The sequence below is a fragment of the Equus quagga genome, chromosome 14 (assembly GCF_021613505.1).
Source record: "Equus quagga isolate Etosha38 chromosome 14, UCLA_HA_Equagga_1.0, whole genome shotgun sequence".
Classification (NCBI taxonomy): Eukaryota; Metazoa; Chordata; class Mammalia; order Perissodactyla; family Equidae; genus Equus; species Equus quagga.
The window spans coordinates 94,859,119-94,874,590 of NC_060280.1; the positions used below are offsets into that span (position 1 = coordinate 94,859,119).

At 66.8% G+C, this 15,472-nt stretch overlaps 1 protein-coding gene across 3 annotated transcripts in view; it reads right to left on the reverse strand.

Moving 5' to 3' along the window:
* Positions 1–1,475: 1,475 nt before the first annotated feature.
* The window catches only part of FZR1 (fizzy and cell division cycle 20 related 1), a 22,272-nt gene continuing 8,275 nt past the window's right edge, over positions 1,476–15,472 (reverse strand). Inside the window, exons 2-14 of one of the 3 annotated variants that reach the window (XM_046637469.1) lie at positions 9,587–9,723; positions 8,134–8,203; positions 7,973–8,036; positions 7,764–7,891; positions 7,285–7,367; positions 6,688–6,871; positions 5,844–5,909; positions 5,272–5,374; positions 5,007–5,191; positions 4,611–4,844; positions 4,187–4,291; positions 3,464–3,565; positions 1,476–3,136 (exon numbers count right to left, since the gene is read on the reverse strand). In XM_046637469.1, coding sequence (XP_046493425.1) covers positions 3,095–3,136; positions 3,464–3,565; positions 4,187–4,291; positions 4,611–4,844; positions 5,007–5,191; positions 5,272–5,374; positions 5,844–5,909; positions 6,688–6,871; positions 7,285–7,367; positions 7,764–7,891; positions 7,973–8,036; positions 8,134–8,203; positions 9,587–9,642 — 1,422 coding nt within the window. In that variant the 5' untranslated portion in view covers positions 9,643–9,723 and the 3' untranslated portion in view covers positions 1,476–3,094. Of the gene's footprint in view, positions 3,137–3,463; positions 3,566–4,186; positions 4,292–4,610; positions 4,845–5,006; positions 5,192–5,271; positions 5,375–5,843; positions 5,910–6,687; positions 6,872–7,284; positions 7,368–7,763; positions 7,892–7,972; positions 8,037–8,133; positions 8,260–9,586; positions 9,724–15,472 lie in introns of all 3 variants that reach the window. The other 2 variants (XM_046637467.1, XM_046637466.1) reach the window with 2 other exon arrangements.

Consider the following 15,472-nt stretch of genomic DNA (forward strand, 5'->3'; position numbering starts at 1 on the left):
ACAGTAAATTGTATGTTATGCGTATTTTATCAAAATAAAAAAAACGGAACAAAACCCCAGAATCTCCACTGTTCACCACCCCCACCTGGTCCCCGCCAGGGTCACATCATCACCCTCCTTGACAAAGCCTCCTCCCTTGTCTCTCTGTGCCCCTGCCCCCGGTTGTCGGGTCTCCACACAGCAGTCTCCTCCCTTCCCAGGTCAGCACACACCCAGGGCTCCCCACCCCTCAAGGGAGAAGCCCAAGTCCCGCCCAGGCCCACTAAGCCCACACGACCTGCTCCATCTCTTCCTCCCTCTGTCCCCCTCACTCCCTCTGCTCCAGCCACATGGGCCTCCTCACTGTTTCTCCCACACGCCAGGCCGGGGCCTGCCCCAGGGCCTTTGCATGGGCTGTGCCCACTGCCTGGAACACCCTCTGCTCAGGTGTCTCCTGCTCTCCTTCAGGCCGAGGGTTCAATGTCAGGTGTGTAGTGGCCTCTACTCAAAGCTGCCTCTTCCCAAGGCTTCCTACTGTGACAGCCACGTGGGCTTCCTAAGGCTCTACTGTGCCACTCACATGCCACAACAGAAGGTCTTGGGGTCTGGTCTCATCCCTATTGCCCAGGACAGGGGTCTGCACCTGGAGGGAGGGGCCTGGGCTGCGCCACCCGGTGCGGGCAGCAGCTCGCTGCAGGGGCCTTACCCCCTTCTCAACACCCCAGGGCCCCCAGCCTGCCGGCCGCATCCCGTGTTGCTACCCCATCAGCCTCCCCTCTGGCTTGGCTTTCCAGGCCCCGGACCTCCCGCTCCCCCTCGGTCACTTCCGCCACCCCTCTCCTCTGCGCCTTAGCGCCCTGGCCATGCTCCCCGCCCCTGAGCTCGCCGCCCGGAGGCTCCTGTGCCCCCCGCGGGGACGCGCGCCTTCTGCCACTCCACCCTCGCCCCCCTGCCACCACGCCTCGACCTTCCCCTCTGCCAGCACCGCTCCCTCTCCCTTCATCGCAAAAGCGACTTCGGGCATCAACAGAGACCAGCCTCGCCCCAACCCAGCCAGCCCTCCTGCGTGCAGGGCCCCCGCAGGCCTCGGTCCCCCTGTCGGGCAGCCGGAGGCAGCAGCAGCGCCTGGCCCCCGAGAGCTGCTGTGCGCCCCCTCCGCCAGCCCTCACTGCAAGCGCAGGCCACCTGGGCCCCATGCTCCTCGGCCAGACAGCCACTGGGGTCTCCTCCTCCCCACAGCAGGGATACCCAGCTGGGCCCCAAGGACCGGCAGGAACCCACACCCTCGGCCTCAGGGACCACAGATTCAGGGACCCCGGTGCCCCCCGCAGACCGCCCACGAGTGGTCTCTGCAGCCAGCTCGCCCAGGGCCAGCTGCTCGCTGCCCGTCTGTGACATTCAGGCTGGTCTGGGGCTCCGGGTGTGTGCAGACTCCAGCTGTGGGCCCCCACCCCAGCTGGGCACCAGACAGACAGAGGGACAGCCAGCCCTAGGTGTGCATGAACCCACTCTGGTTTAATGACAATGACACAGCATTCATTACATGAGACCTAGGCTGGCTCTGCGCCGGGCGCCCGTCGCCACCCCTCCACCCAGCTCGCGCGCCGGGAACAGCCTTGCCACTCTCAGCTGGCTGCCCTGGTGCAGTCGGGTCGGGCGGCACCCAGGGGCTCGCACACAGACAGCTCCCAGGCCCTTTGGCCACTGCACGGGGCGGGGGACCACAGACGGGCTGTTTTCTTCTTAAAAAAAAGACTCGAACAAACAAAAATAAGGTCTCGACGGATCGAAATACACACATCTATGTACACTGCCCCTCGCCCACCCCGAGTCCAGGCAGGTTCCGGGCGTGGAGGGCGGCGCCCTCGGCCCCCTGCCCTCCCCAGCCAGCCTCACACACTGCGGGGACCCGTCTACAGAGACACGAACACGTCCAAAGAAAAGTCACAGATACGTATATACACATGCACACACGAGGCCGACGGTGCGGGAGCACGAGGCTGCCAGAACCCGGGAGTGGGGTGATGGGGTCTCTGTGCGGCCGTCCCCGGGCCCTGCAGGACCCTCGCCCCGCCCAGGCCTGCTCGGCCCCGACCTGAGGGGGAGGTGGCGCTCAGGCCGCGGCCCAACCTCCCTCCCATCCGATTTCTCCTGGTCTGGAGCTAAGGTCAGAGGGAGCGGGCCCGGGCGCAGCTGGGGACAGGGCAGAGGACGAGGAGGTGGGACAGGGTCTGGGAAAGCTCAGGAAGCTTCTGGGGGACCAGCTGGCTGCCCCAGAGCTGGAGGTGCAGATGGACAGGACCCATGGTGGGCCTGGAGGGAAGGCTGGGAAGGATGGCCGGGCACCCGCAGGACCTGGCCCTTGGGGTCACTTTGGCCCTCAGGCCCCCTAACTGGCCGTCCAGTATGCCACAAGAGCCGGAGTCCCACTAGGGAAGGGAACAGGGCTGTGAGCCCGTCAGTGACAAGGATGGCACACGGTCAGGGTGAGGACATGGTGACACGAGGTGACTTCAGTCTTGCCGGGACAGCCGGTCCATCTCCAGATGACCTCCTTCGGCATGGAGCCGCCTGGGCCTGCTCCTGCCACCCAGCTGGGCCCCCGGAAACATCCCCAGGGTGGCTGCCGGGGCAGGACGGCAGAGGCGGCCATGAAGAAACCTCAGAGGTGGCAACGTCCCTCTGACCCACGGGCCAACCTGAGGTGGCACGCGGCCCAGCACTCGGGTCCTCCTGCGGCCGGCCGGCCTGGCGTCCAGCCGTGCGTCCCATGGCAGGTGTGGCAGGGGTGGCGGTGGTGAGCACAAGCTTCTGGGAAGAGCATGCAGCCCCGAGGTGGTGCCGGCACGAACGGAAGCGGGGGGGGGGCCAGGAGGCGTCCAGCCCTCTCTGAGGGCAGCTGGTCCGAGGCAGGGCCCGCTCCTGGGGCCGACGACGTCCCCGCCCCAGACACCGGCGACAGGCTCACAATCAGGCTTTAATGAGAAGCTTCAGGGTCTCTCCAGGCCCGGCTCCCCGCCCACCCGGCCGCCTGCCTCCGGGCCCACGAGCGGGGAGGGGAGGGTCCGTGCGCGCTGACGGGCCATCTGCCGACCGGGACGGCGGGCCCGCGGCTTTACCGGATCCTGGTGAAGAGGTTAAGGACGGACACGGATTCCTGCAGGGCACACGGGGCGACGCTGAGCTGCAGCCCCAGCGGCCTCCTGCAAGTGGCTCAGCAGGGGGGGTATGTTCATCCCAGGGGGAACCCAAGGCTTCGGGCCAGGGGGCTGGGGTGGGCGGCTTCCCAGCGCCCAAGGTGTGGGGTCACCAGGCCCTGAGGGCCCCATGCAATGTGGCTAGGGGTGCACAGCCATGCAGGAGCAGAGGGGCAGGGCACCCAGGGGGACCCCCGGGGAGAGATCAATGGGGCCGAGGGTGGTGGGGGACGGCCAGGGGACAGGCTGAGGGGACGCGCAGGGGGACAGCTGGCACTGATACCGACCCACTTTACCTTTGTCGAACGGGTTTTGCTAAAGACATTCCAGAACCTCAGGGTTTCATCTCCAGCACCAGTGACGATGGCCTCTCCATCAGGGGACATCGCCTGCAGAGGGACAGATGCCATCGTCCTTGTGCCCTGCAGATGGCCCCGCCGACAGAGGATGGCAGGAGCCAGGGGCAGGGAGTCGGGCCCCAAAGCCACAGCGAGCCTCGGCTGCCAGCTCGGAAAGGGAAGGCAGGCCCGAGGCTGCCCCAGCAGACCTGGGGTGGAGTGTTCATCTGAAAACATGGAGGATGCCACCACCCTATCTCCAGGAGGAACGGCCTGCTCTGTGACGCTGGGCAAGGGATAGGCTAGATGCAGCACAGAACATTTCTTTCTGGTATGACACAGAAAACGGAAGAAGGAGCATGGCCGGGAGACGGGCTCCTTCTCCAGCCTCGTGCAAACGACTCTGAACCGTCCAGAGACAACCGCAGCCGTTGGCACGGGGCACTTCTGGCAGCGGCTGTGTGCGTGTGCACACGCGTGTGAAAATAAACACCCAGGTAAAGACTCGAGGAGGCACAGCCGCCCTTCCCCACAGGGCGGGGGGAGAGTCCGGCCCAGGAGGCCCAAAGCGATGCCGCCACTGGACGCCCGAGGGCACCAGCCGCCGGGCGGTTGGGTCCAGGCCCCTGCGCTGGAGTGGCTGACCCCCTGCCCCGGGCCCAGCGGACTCACCAAGTAGAGGACCCGGTAGGAGTGGCCGGTCAGCTTGGCCACCTGCGTCAGAGACGGGTACTTCCAGACCAGGATCTGGTTCTGCGAGTAGCCGTGTGTGCTCACCTGTGGGGAGACAGCGCCATGGGCCCTGGGGCTCCTCCCGCAGCCCTGGGCCCAACACACCCCTGGGAACAAGGACAACGGGCCTGCCTCGTGGTGCAGACCACGGTGACAGCCCCTCCCCCTGCACTCGGTGATGGCTGGATGGAGACGGGGCCGCTGGCTGACTGAGCCCAGGTCCTCTGAGACCTGGGGGCAGGGGCCTGGCTTCCCCCAGGACCCCAGGGGAGGCCGTGACGGGCCCAGGGCTCGTGCTCTGCCCGCCTGCAGCGCCTGGCCGAGCACCCGGCCGAGCGCCCCCAGGCTGGGGGCCCACACTCACCAGCTCGTTGGCGTGCTTGGACCAGGCCAGGTTGCACACCTGGGAGCCCGTGTCGATGCACTGCAGCGGCTGCCCCGTGAGCGTGTTCCAGAAGCGGATGCAGCGGTCGGCCGTGCCTCCGCCGGACGCCAGCAGCCCGTGCTGGTGCGGGGACCAGGCGATGGCCTTCACAGCTGCCAGGTGCTCCGTGTACTGCTGCACGGGGCTCAGGCTCGAGTGGTTCCAAACCAGCAGCTGGGGGGCAGTGGCTGTGAGGCCGGGGTGGCGGCGGCCCCCATCACGGTCCTCACTCGGGGTCCCCTGGGGGTGCACCCTCTCCACCCCTGCTCTCAGAGGGGGCTGGCCAGGTGGGAGGGACAGGCTGAGGCCGGGCCAGTGAGGGGTCGGGGTGCCTACCTTGTTGTCGTTGCCCCCTGAGGCGAGGAGCTGGTGGTCCGTGGACCACTTGAGCCCGCACACCTCCTGCCGGTGGCCCTGGAGCCGCCGCTCCGACTGCAGGGGCGGGGTGCGGATGTCCCTCTGCAGGATCATGCGGTCCCGGCTCCCCGACGAGAGCTGGTCCGCATTCCAGGCCAGCGCCCCTGGAAGCCAGACCAAGAGCGGGATGAGGCCTGGCCTCTGGGGGTCGCACTCGCCCCCAGGGACCCGGGGGGCTCCTCACCGACACGTGCCGTGTGGCCTTCCAGCATGGACAGCTTCTTGCCCGCGGCCGCATCCCAAATCTGCACGAAGCCCTTGTGTGTGCCGACGGCCACCAGGTTCCCCTAGGCCCGAGGACGCAGGCGAGAGGGCGTCAGGCCCAGCGTGAGAACACTCACTCGGCCGCCTGCCCCCGGCTTCCCTGCTCTCCCCTCCCCCTCCTCGCGCAGGAGCCTTAGGCTGTTTCTGTATAAGATCTTTAACACACATTCCTTTGGATCAGGGTGACAACCTTCCTCAGAACTTTTCGGGAAGACGGTTACAGAGCGTAGGTTTGTCAAAACCCAGCCACTAGGGGCTGCGGGCAGCTCTGCGGGGGCCGTGCCCGATCCAGTGTCTCATTCCCACCAGACCGGGGACAGGCGAAGGCACAGACATCCCTCCTGGGACCCAGACACGTGGCCTCCAGGCTGGGGTCTGGCTCCTCTGGGTCTCTGAGACCCCTGACACTATGGAGGGCGGGCCCTGCCAGCGAGGCCTGGTCAGACCTCCCTGCGCCAACTCTGCCCAGAAGGGGACGGCCTGTGTACTGACCCGCTCAGACCAGCCCACGGAGGTCACCGAGTCCCCTTCCACCGAGAGGTCGCAGAGCCGGGTCACCTGGAGGAAAGGGGATCAGTCGGCGTGAGGGGACGTGCTGCCTGCTGGGCCTTCAAGGCCCTGACCCTCCGTTCACCCATCCATCCATCCTGACCCTCCATCCATTTATCCGTCCGTCCGTCTCTCCATCCATCCGCCCACCAGCCCACTCGCTCATCCGTCCCTCACTCACACCCTAGGCCTGAGACAGGGGCACCAGGACTGGGATGGGGACAATGTGGCTGGCTGCTTGGGTGGCTGCCCAAGGATGACTGACTGCACAGGACCTGGGGGACGCTCGGGTGACGAGGGCATCACACAGAGGGGTCCCTCCAGCAGGGCAGGCCATGGCTGGGGGTGGTTGGGGGAGGTGCCAGCCCTCCTACCGCGGGGGCGGTGCTTGCCCTGACCCCCCGACACTGGATTCATCCCTGAGAATGCCCACGGCAGGGCAGTGCCCTCGCCCTGCAGCCAAGCCCTCGGTGCGGCCGGCAGCTCCTCGGAGGTTTACCGCTGGGGCGGCGGGGACGACACACTCCATCAGGACGGGGCCTCACGGCGGCGCCCAGGCTCAGTGAGCTCGGCTACCCGCGCCCCTTCTGCTGACTCGGGCCGGGGGACACAGGGCCTCCACCCACACTGCTGACAGACCCCAGAGCCCGGGCTGCACTGGGGGCAGGCCCCATGGTGGGGACGCGCAGGGTGGTGCCCTGGGCTCCGGATGGCCCCGCCCGGCTCGGCCACCAGGAGGCCGCTCTGCAACCTGCGGGGACGCAGATGTGCACCAGCGGGCGCCCACCTGGCTGGTGCAGGCGCTCCACAGGTACACGCAGGTCCCCAGCCCCACGCTGAGCACGTTGAGCGACGACCAGTCCACCAGGTTCAGATAGAAATCATCTTGCAGCTCGGGCGCGTCCAGGACCTTGAAGGGGATCTTGGAGATCTTGCGGGTGGGCTTCCGCGGCGACCGCAGCAGCTTCTGGCTGCAGGGAGCACCCGAGACAGTGACCCTGCCCCGCCCCTGAGCCACCTATGGCAGCTGTGCGGGAACCTCCCCACCCTGGGGCCTGCGGGCTCCTCCGCCCGGCCGCCCGCATGCTCCCAAACCTGCGGGGGACACTGCGGCTGCCGGCCCCTGCGCCACGGGACGCCAGGCCACCCTGAGCTCCGACAGCCCTGTCACCCCTCTGCCTGGTGCCCCCTCTGGAGGGCCCTCCCTGACTGTCCTCCCTGGGTCTGGGCCCAGGCCCAACACCACCAAGCCCACAGCGTGTCCCTAGTGAGGGGGTCCTCTGGGCCACCTCTGTACCCCACACACAGTCCTAGGACTGACAACGGCCCCCGGGCCCCGCCCGGCTGCCCTGCCCACCCCCCGCCCCCACAGGCGAGGACTCACCTTTTGTTGCTGACAGGGGACAAGGAGTAGGGAGACACATCGTTGCCGTCGTCGGGGCTGGAGCGCTTGGTGCTAAGGGAATACTGCGGGGGATGGGGACACCCGCTGAGTGGGCACTGCAGCCCCAGAGCTCAGGGATCTCAGACTCGAAGCCCTGAGGCGCTGGGCCCCCGACAGCTGGTGGGAGAAGCCAGGGCCCACGCCTGGGTTCCGCGAACGCAGAGGCAAACCAGGCCTTGCCCCGAGGCGTCCTCCGGACAATGACGGCCAGTGCTGGCCTGTCTCTCCTGCCCCGTGGGGCCACCAGCCCCCAGCCTTCTCTCGAGGAACCTCGGCCAGGCTCTTTCCGACACTGCCCTGTGCTCCCCGACCACCCGAGGGAGCCGTGCTGAGGCCACGGCCCCGTCAGCCCGCAGCGGGCACCTGCCCCAAGGTCGGCTGACAGTCCGGGCAGCCCGTCCCCTGGCCTGGGGGCTCACCGTGAAGAGGCCCTTCTTCTCGGGCGTGGACGGCTGCAGCCTCCGGTCCTCCGTCTGCGGGTCCTGCACCCTCTCGATGCCAGCTCCCAGCAGCTCGTTCTTCAGCAGCGCAGAGTAGGCCAGGCCATCTGTGGGCACCAGGCTCAGTGAGGTCGGGTCGGGGGAGAGGGGAGGGGTCCCGAGGGGCCGGGCGGGGCCTGACTCCTGACCTTTGCCGTTGTCCGAGGTGGCGTCCTTGGCTTTCCGGTTCTGGCTGGGAGACTTCTCATTCTCCTGCGGGGGAGGGGAGGCGGCGGGTGAGTGGGAGGAGCGCCCCTGGCCCCCAGCAGCCCGGGTCCTGCCCGCCCCAGGCCTCACGGTGGGGCCTCACATTGATCCTGTGGAAGTTCACGCTCCAGTTGGCGCCGGCTCTGGAGGGGATGAAACGGTCTCCGTGCTTGCTGGGGGAGGACACGGGGGAGTTGGCGGGCGTCAGGGTTCGCCGCATCTCCGTGACCTGGAAGGACGGCAAGGGGCTGGGTGCTCAGAGCCCCAGCGCGCCGCCCAGCACACCCTGCCCCCTGCCCTTGCTTTGGCTGAGGAACGAGGGGTCAATCCTGGACACCCAAGGGGCGGAGGGCAAATGTTTTGGGGAACAAGTCACGTGCGGGAACCCTGCCAGCGGCCCCCATGTCTGGGGCACATTTGTCTTCCAGCCCCGTGGGGCGGGAGGAGGCCGGGAGGGACACCCTGGGAGCACTGCTGTGCCTCCTTCCCTCTAAGCCGTCACGGGCGATGAAAAGGTTGAAAGCAAAGGACGAAGAGCATTCACCCCCAAGCGCGGAGCGCTGGCGGCGCCCACATGGATATTCTCGCACCGAACCCCACCCAACCGGAGCCTGGACGTGCGGCCGGGGCGTTGTTCCCAGCGTCCCTCCCACCCGCTCGACTGCCCGGAGGTCCTTTCTCTAAAGGCTCTGCTGTGGGTTAAACCGTGTCCCTTGAAAGCACACGCTGAAGTCCTGACCCCTGGGAACGGGACGTGGGACGGGACCTCATTTGGAAACAGGGCCTTTGCAGGCAAAATCAAGTTAAGACATGGTCATCCTGGACTAGGGAGGCCTCAGATCTAATGCCTGGTGTCCTTAGACGAGAGACTGCCACACGCAGAATAAGGGATGCCAACTTGGACGCAGAGACTAGAGTGACGGGTATATGGCTGGGATCGTGGCCGCAGCAGAAGCTGGGGGAGCCTTGCAGCGGGGGCGGACACCCTGCGAGAGAGCCGTGATGGCCCAGCGCGGGAGCTCCGGGAACGCGGCCTATGGCGTCGGGAGCCCGCGACCGAGAAATGGGGCATGGCTGGGGGGCGCAGGAAAGAGCTAGGACGGGGCTCCCCTAGATCGCGCTGGGGTCCAGGAAACGGGCCAGGGCTCTTCAGGCGCCAGCACCCTTCCGCCCCGCCCCACCCTGGGAGCGCAGCTCCGGGCCTCTGCCCGTCAGGCCGCCCCACAGGCTCCCATGGCCCAGCGCCCCCAGACCGGCTCCCCCGTGCAGGCTGTGGGGCTGCATCTGCACCCCAGCTCCGGGACTCTGGGCCGGAAGGCAGCTCCCACTCCTGCGTCCCCCAGTCCATCCTGACCAGGACCTGGGGGAGGGCCTGCGGCCCTGCAGCAGCAGGAGGAAGCGGGGGTGGGGGCTGGGGGGTGCTCACACCCAGGGTGCGGGGCAGCCCGTGTTCCTTGCCCGCCCGGCCCACTGCTCTCCGAGGGCTGAAGGCCAGGGCCTGACTGCCCCTGCCCTGTCTGCCCCCGCTCCCTGGGGCGAGACGGCACTGTACTCACGCACGGCATCGTGTTCTCGTTCTGGATGACGATCTGCCGGAGGAGGCGCCGCTCATAGTCCTGGTCCATGGCGAGGCGGGGCAGGCACGGCCCGCCGGCCAAGGTCACCCGGCCGAGGTCAGCCGGTCAAGGTCAGCCTGGGCAGGAAGGGCAGGAGAGGTCAGCAGCGGCAGGCAACGACCCCACCGCCGCCTGATGACCGCAGGGACTCCTCAGGGACCCCTGAGCCCCCTCCACGTGGCAGGGCCTCCTCGCAGGAGCCCAGAGCACGAGCTCGGCCGCAGTGCACAGGCCCTGGAACCAGTGGGGAGGTGACAGGGACAAACAGGCTCCTCTCCACTTACTCTGCAAGGGACCTTACACCAGGCCCCTCGCCCTCGTCCTGGTTAGAGCGTCTCCCATGGATCCCCGGCCCCAGGGGCTCACCCTAGGCCCCTGCTCCTCCGACCCACGCACCCCATCTCGTGGCCTTCCTGCTTCAGACTCTCCGAGGTCACGAACTGCCCCGGGACCATGTCCACGCTCCCTAGGCCCCGCGAGGAGTGGGGGTGGGGTCCACCTACACGCGCATGTGTGCGTGTGGGCACACGTGCGTGCGCGAGCAGGAAGCGGGGTTCGATAAGGCCCAGTTTGCTGCTCAGGGATCTGCCAGAGCTCACTGTGCGCCAGGCGCCATCCAGCACTCGGCCAGGCCAGGCAGTGGCCCAGGGATGCTGGCCTCCAGCGGACAGACACACGCTCACACTCAGGTCCACCGAGCTCGACCCAACCCGGGCGGGCCTCTCTGAGGAAGAGAAGCGAGAGCACAGCAGCAAGAGGTGGCTAGAGAAGAACATTCTAGAGAGGGAAGAGCAGATCTGAGGCAGGAAGGGGCTGTGTGACTCCCAGGACAGGGCAGAGGAACGGCCGCCTCAGAGAGGACGCTCCTACTGCGGGATGCAGGCAAGCCCGGGCCCAGGGCCGAGCAGGCCCGCAGCAACGCCCATGCGTCTGCGCCCCTCAAGGCCTGCCAACCTGCCCTGCTCAGGAGCGGCACAGAGCTGAGGGGGCGCAGCAAGGGTCTCCAGGACGGAGCAGGCACAGAGTGCTCCGCAGACGGCAGCCTCTCCTGCCAGGCGCCTGCCCGCACCCTGGACCCACCCCCCCGCCTCTGGCCATCACTGTCACTCTGCTCCCTGGATGGAGCCTGAAGGCTTCCACGGGCGCAGGGCTGACAGCGGCCCACACACGGAGGGAGTCGGAAAGCGAAGGCTGGCCAGACTGAGGATGAGCTCCTGGGCGTAGCCCCCTGGTCAAGTCAACACTCGGCTTTCAAAACCTTCTGGTTAAATACACACGACATAGAGCCCACCAGCTGAACCATCCTAAGGGCACAGCTTGAAGGCACAAAGCACACTCACACTGCTGTGCAGCCATCCTCACCACCCGTCTCCAGAACCTTCTCACCTTCCCAAACAGAAGCTCTGTCCCCACTGAACACTGACCCCCCACTGTGAGCCCCTCAAGGAGTCAGGCACAGCCACGTGGCCCAGCGCATCCTATGTGTCACCCAGCAGCAAGGTCGACGGCCCCACACCAAGACTAGACTCGAATGTTCCTCCCAGCATGGCTCACAAGAGTCAAAGGAGAAACGCCCCAGCGCCCGTCAGAGGAGGCATGGATAAAGTGCGGTCCATGCACACACCGGCCTGTCATCCGGCTGTACAAGGAAGGAGATCCCGACACAGCCACAACGTGGATGGACCTGAGGACACGGAGCTCAGTGACACAAGACTGACACAGAAGGATATACTGTGTGACCCACTCACAGGAGGTCCCCAGAGGAGACACAGCCACAGAGACAGAAAGCAGAGTGACGAGAAGATTTGTTCCTTTAAGAAGACGATACCTGGGGAAGGGGCCAGCTTGGCGTCACAGGGGACAGGCCTGGTCACCCCGTCCTCGTCCCTCTCCGCGGGCCACCACACGATGAAATATTTAGGCGGATCTGCCTAATTCCCATTTCCACATCCCCAAATGGCCTCTCTGACAGTTCCCGGGTGCTAACAGAGCCCGTGCACCCACGAGCCTGCCAGGCCCCGGTCCCTACCTGTGACTGCGGGACACACAGGGCCACCTCAGGGTGGCCCAGGCCCAAGGCCGGAAGCCCGGCCAAAGCCGAGCCCGTCAGATTAGACTCTGAGAGACAGGTCGGCGGCCAGCGGTCACTGCGCTGGGTTCCACGCCACGTGCCGCTTTAGCGGGCTCCTAAGTGTCTGTGTCCTCCACATGGCCTCGTGACCCAGGTGTCCACCCCACCCGCCCCCATCCACCCCCTCCCTGCATGCCCCGAGCCCCGTTGCTCCCCTCGGCAGAGAGTGGCCCCTACTCACTGGGAGAAGGGGGGCACGGTGCCTCGGTGCCGGCTCCGTCCCGGGGGAGCCCCAGGTAAATCCTTTCTTGGTCATTGGCTTCCTGCCCCCTCCAGCAGCTCTGCCTGGGCAGAGGTCCCCAGACACGTTCGGGCCACAGGACAGTGACGGGAAGTGGTTCACAGCTGTCTCCCTCCTCCCAGCCTTCCTCACGTCTCCCGGGGGCGGGGCCACTTCCCCCTCCTCCTCCTCTGCTAGCCTGACACTCTCCCCTCCCCTTCCCCCACCCCCGGGGCCTAGGCCAGGCCCAGCGCCCCATCTGTGTCCTCACCACACCCCACTCCGCCTGGGGCAGAGTGGCCACACTCAGGACAGGAGACACCCGTCGAGCATCTGTCCCGGGTGGAAACACCCGTGTGGAGGCCAGTGTCCCAAGGGCAGGCCCGGGCATCTCGCTGACCACAGTGCCAGGCCGCGCGTGAACTAGAACGGAGCCCCAGGCACCACCCTGAGTGGGGTTCCCGGGGGGCCAACACACAGAGGAGCAACCACGGCTCTGTTCTGGAACGCTCCTGCCTTCAGTGGACGCTTCCCCAGGGTCAGGCCAGTGAGGCGTCCCCTAGTTTGGAGACAGGCCAGCTAACTCCCAGGCCGCAGTGTGCAGAGCCGGCTCTGGCTGGCCCTGACGGGGGCCTCGTCTGTCACTCCTAGGCAGTGAGCACTCGGGAGCCATGGCAAAGGCCACATTTGGTCCATGTGCTCAGCAGCCAGCCCTGTCCACGCTTCCAGCCCAGCTGGAGGCCACGCGCCGCCAGTGCCGCCGGTGCCCCGTTCCAGAGAGGCGGCAGCTCGCTCCCCAGCAGAGCAGCTCAGGGTGCGGGGGCCTGAAGGAAGGAGAGGCCCCCAGGCTGCCCTCTGTGCAGGCCCACTGTACTGAGAGCAGGACCAGCTGGCACGCACGAGAAGTCAAAAGGCTGAGGCCATCCCGGGGGCACGGGGGGCGGGCGGCTGCTGCCCAGGAGGCCTCGGGAAGCCGCTGCTGAGGCTCCCAGCATCCCGGAGCCAGGCAGGCAGGCAGCTCTTCCCGTGCAACAGGTGTGTCCTGCAGGCGTGCCCCGCCCCCCGCCCCAGCAGACCAGCCGCCCCTCTGCTGCCGGCTGCGTCCCGCCGTGCGGCTCCTGCCGGGGTCTCCCCACTGACAGAGGCGGCTGCTGAGCGCACAGCGGCTCCGGACTTGCCACGTCTGTAGGGTCCTCATCCCCGGACGTGTGGGTGTGTTCTCTCACGTGGCAGAGGGGACTCTGTAGATGGGTTAAGTGGCGGCCCCTGGGATGGGGGTGACCCGGGATTCCCGGGGCCCAGGCTCATCCCAGGGTCCTGAGCAGAGGGAGGTGGGAGGGTCAGAGGCCGAGATGGAGACGCTGCGCTGCTGGCCGTGCGGACGGAGGAAGGGGCCCCGAGCCCAGGACGCGGCGCCTCTGGAAGCTGGACGAGGCGGGACACGCTCCTCCCCTGGGGCCCCCGGGTGCCCTCCCCTGATTTAGTGCAAGTAGACTTATTCCAACTCCTGACGAACAGGACTGCAAGAACACATTTCTGCTGTTTTAAGCCATCAAGTTGGCGGTGACCTGTGACCATCACACATCAGGGGCAGGGCAGAGGAGGGTGGAGGCCATCCTGCGGCCCTGTCACTGAGCTTCGGGGGGTGGTGGCTGCCGAGAGGGTCTCCTCCACACAGGCCCCCGGGGGGCCTCCCCTGCCCCGGCCCCGGGCGGCTCACCCCGAGGGCCCACCAGCCCTGCCTTCTCGCTTCCCTGCGCCTGCCCCGCACCCTGACTTCTGTCGGGGACGTGGCGGGTCTTCATTCCCCCAACACACACCTCTGCCGAGCACCCACAGGCCCGGGGTTGGGTGTGGGGGACACGAGCAGGGGCGGGAGGCCAGGAACAAGCTCCTGTGGGACAGAGGGTCTGGAAGCAGCTCTTGCCCCCAGGAGGCACGTTTCAGAAAAGTGGTCCCTGACAAGCAGCTGCCTGACTAAGGGTGACAAGGACGAAGGGCCCAGATGGAGGAGGGGCCCGAGGGCCCGCGGATCCGAGCAGCCAGCCTGGGACGGGTTCCCAAGACCCAGCGCCCCACAGAGGGACCCACGGGCGCGGCACAGACAGAGGCGCGCCACAACTAACTCCTTAGCAGGCTCTGACTTTAAACGTGGACAACAGGTCCCAGCGGGAGGTGCCTCTCTGTTTCTAAAGCACCCCCCGCCCCCAGCCACACTCCGCGCGTGCTTTCTCGCGCGTGCTTTCTCTCGTAAGGAGGTGGAGGGGGAGGCAGACACTATGGGCGCTGACCAAGGTCTCAGAAGGAGAGCGCTAATGAGCAGATTCGACGGGCTGCAGACACCCAAACCACACGACGCTGGTGACAAAGGAACGCAGCCTGGCCTGCCCAGCAGCCCCGAGACCCTGCCAGCCTGCTCTCAGAGCCCAGGGCGTGCAGCTCGGCGAGTCTGCAATCAGCCATTCTAGAGAGCTGCAGGTGGCACCTGAGAGTCCTCAGTCCCACGCCTGGGGCCTCGGGAGCCCCTGCCCACCTCCTCCAAGATGACCGCTTCCTGCACCACAGAACAAAAGACCCCGAAGCCGTAAGGGAAGAGGCGGGTGAACCATGGATGAGAAACGGAAAGTGTCTGCACAAGACACCAAAGTGATTTTTTAAAAAAGGATGAAACAACCAGGAAACAGATCTGCCACCCGAGGGCAGCCCAAAGGCAGGACATGAGCAAACCGTCTCGGGAAAGGATACCCGCCCACCCTCAGTCGGAGAGGACACGATCCCCCAAGAGCCCGGCGTCGTCCTCACGCGGTGAGGCGCCCTCGGCACCTGGGCGGGCGGAGACGCAGATGCGCAGATGCGGTGAGGCGCCCTCGGCACCTGGGCGGGCGGAGACGCAGATGCGCCGCGCTCTTGGCAGGAGCTGGAGCGGCAGGCCTGCGAAGGCGGGCAGTTTGGCAACCTCTCTCAGAACCCAGAAACGCACGTCCTTTCAGGGCGGTGTTCCTCCTTCTAAGAACGGGCCCCCAGAGACGGGGCGCAGGCGGGAAGACGCCCTCCGCGCTGCTCACGAGCGCAGAAGACGAGACGGACAGAGCACCTGCGCCACGGAGGCCATCTCCCCGCAGGGGACTCTACAGTGCGAGGGGGCGGGTGGGGGCCCACGGGACCCTCTGCACATGGGACCCTGCTGTGCAGGACAAGCGACTGCTGAAGACGGGAGAAGGTGGCAGACGCGGGGTCAGCTCTGGGGGGCACTGAGGATAGGACCAGGAGGCAGAAGCCGCGTTCCTCCTGCCAGCTCATCTCGCTCTTCCTGACTCTGCATCGCGGGGACATGTCAGCTGCTCAAACAGAACCAGCTGGAAGAGGGGAGCACACGGCCCAGGCCGCGACCTGAGGAGTGTGGGCGGTGGGGCATAGCCCTCTGCCGAGTGTCTAAGTTTCCTAACGAAACGTGGGAGAGAGCAGGGGTGGCTCG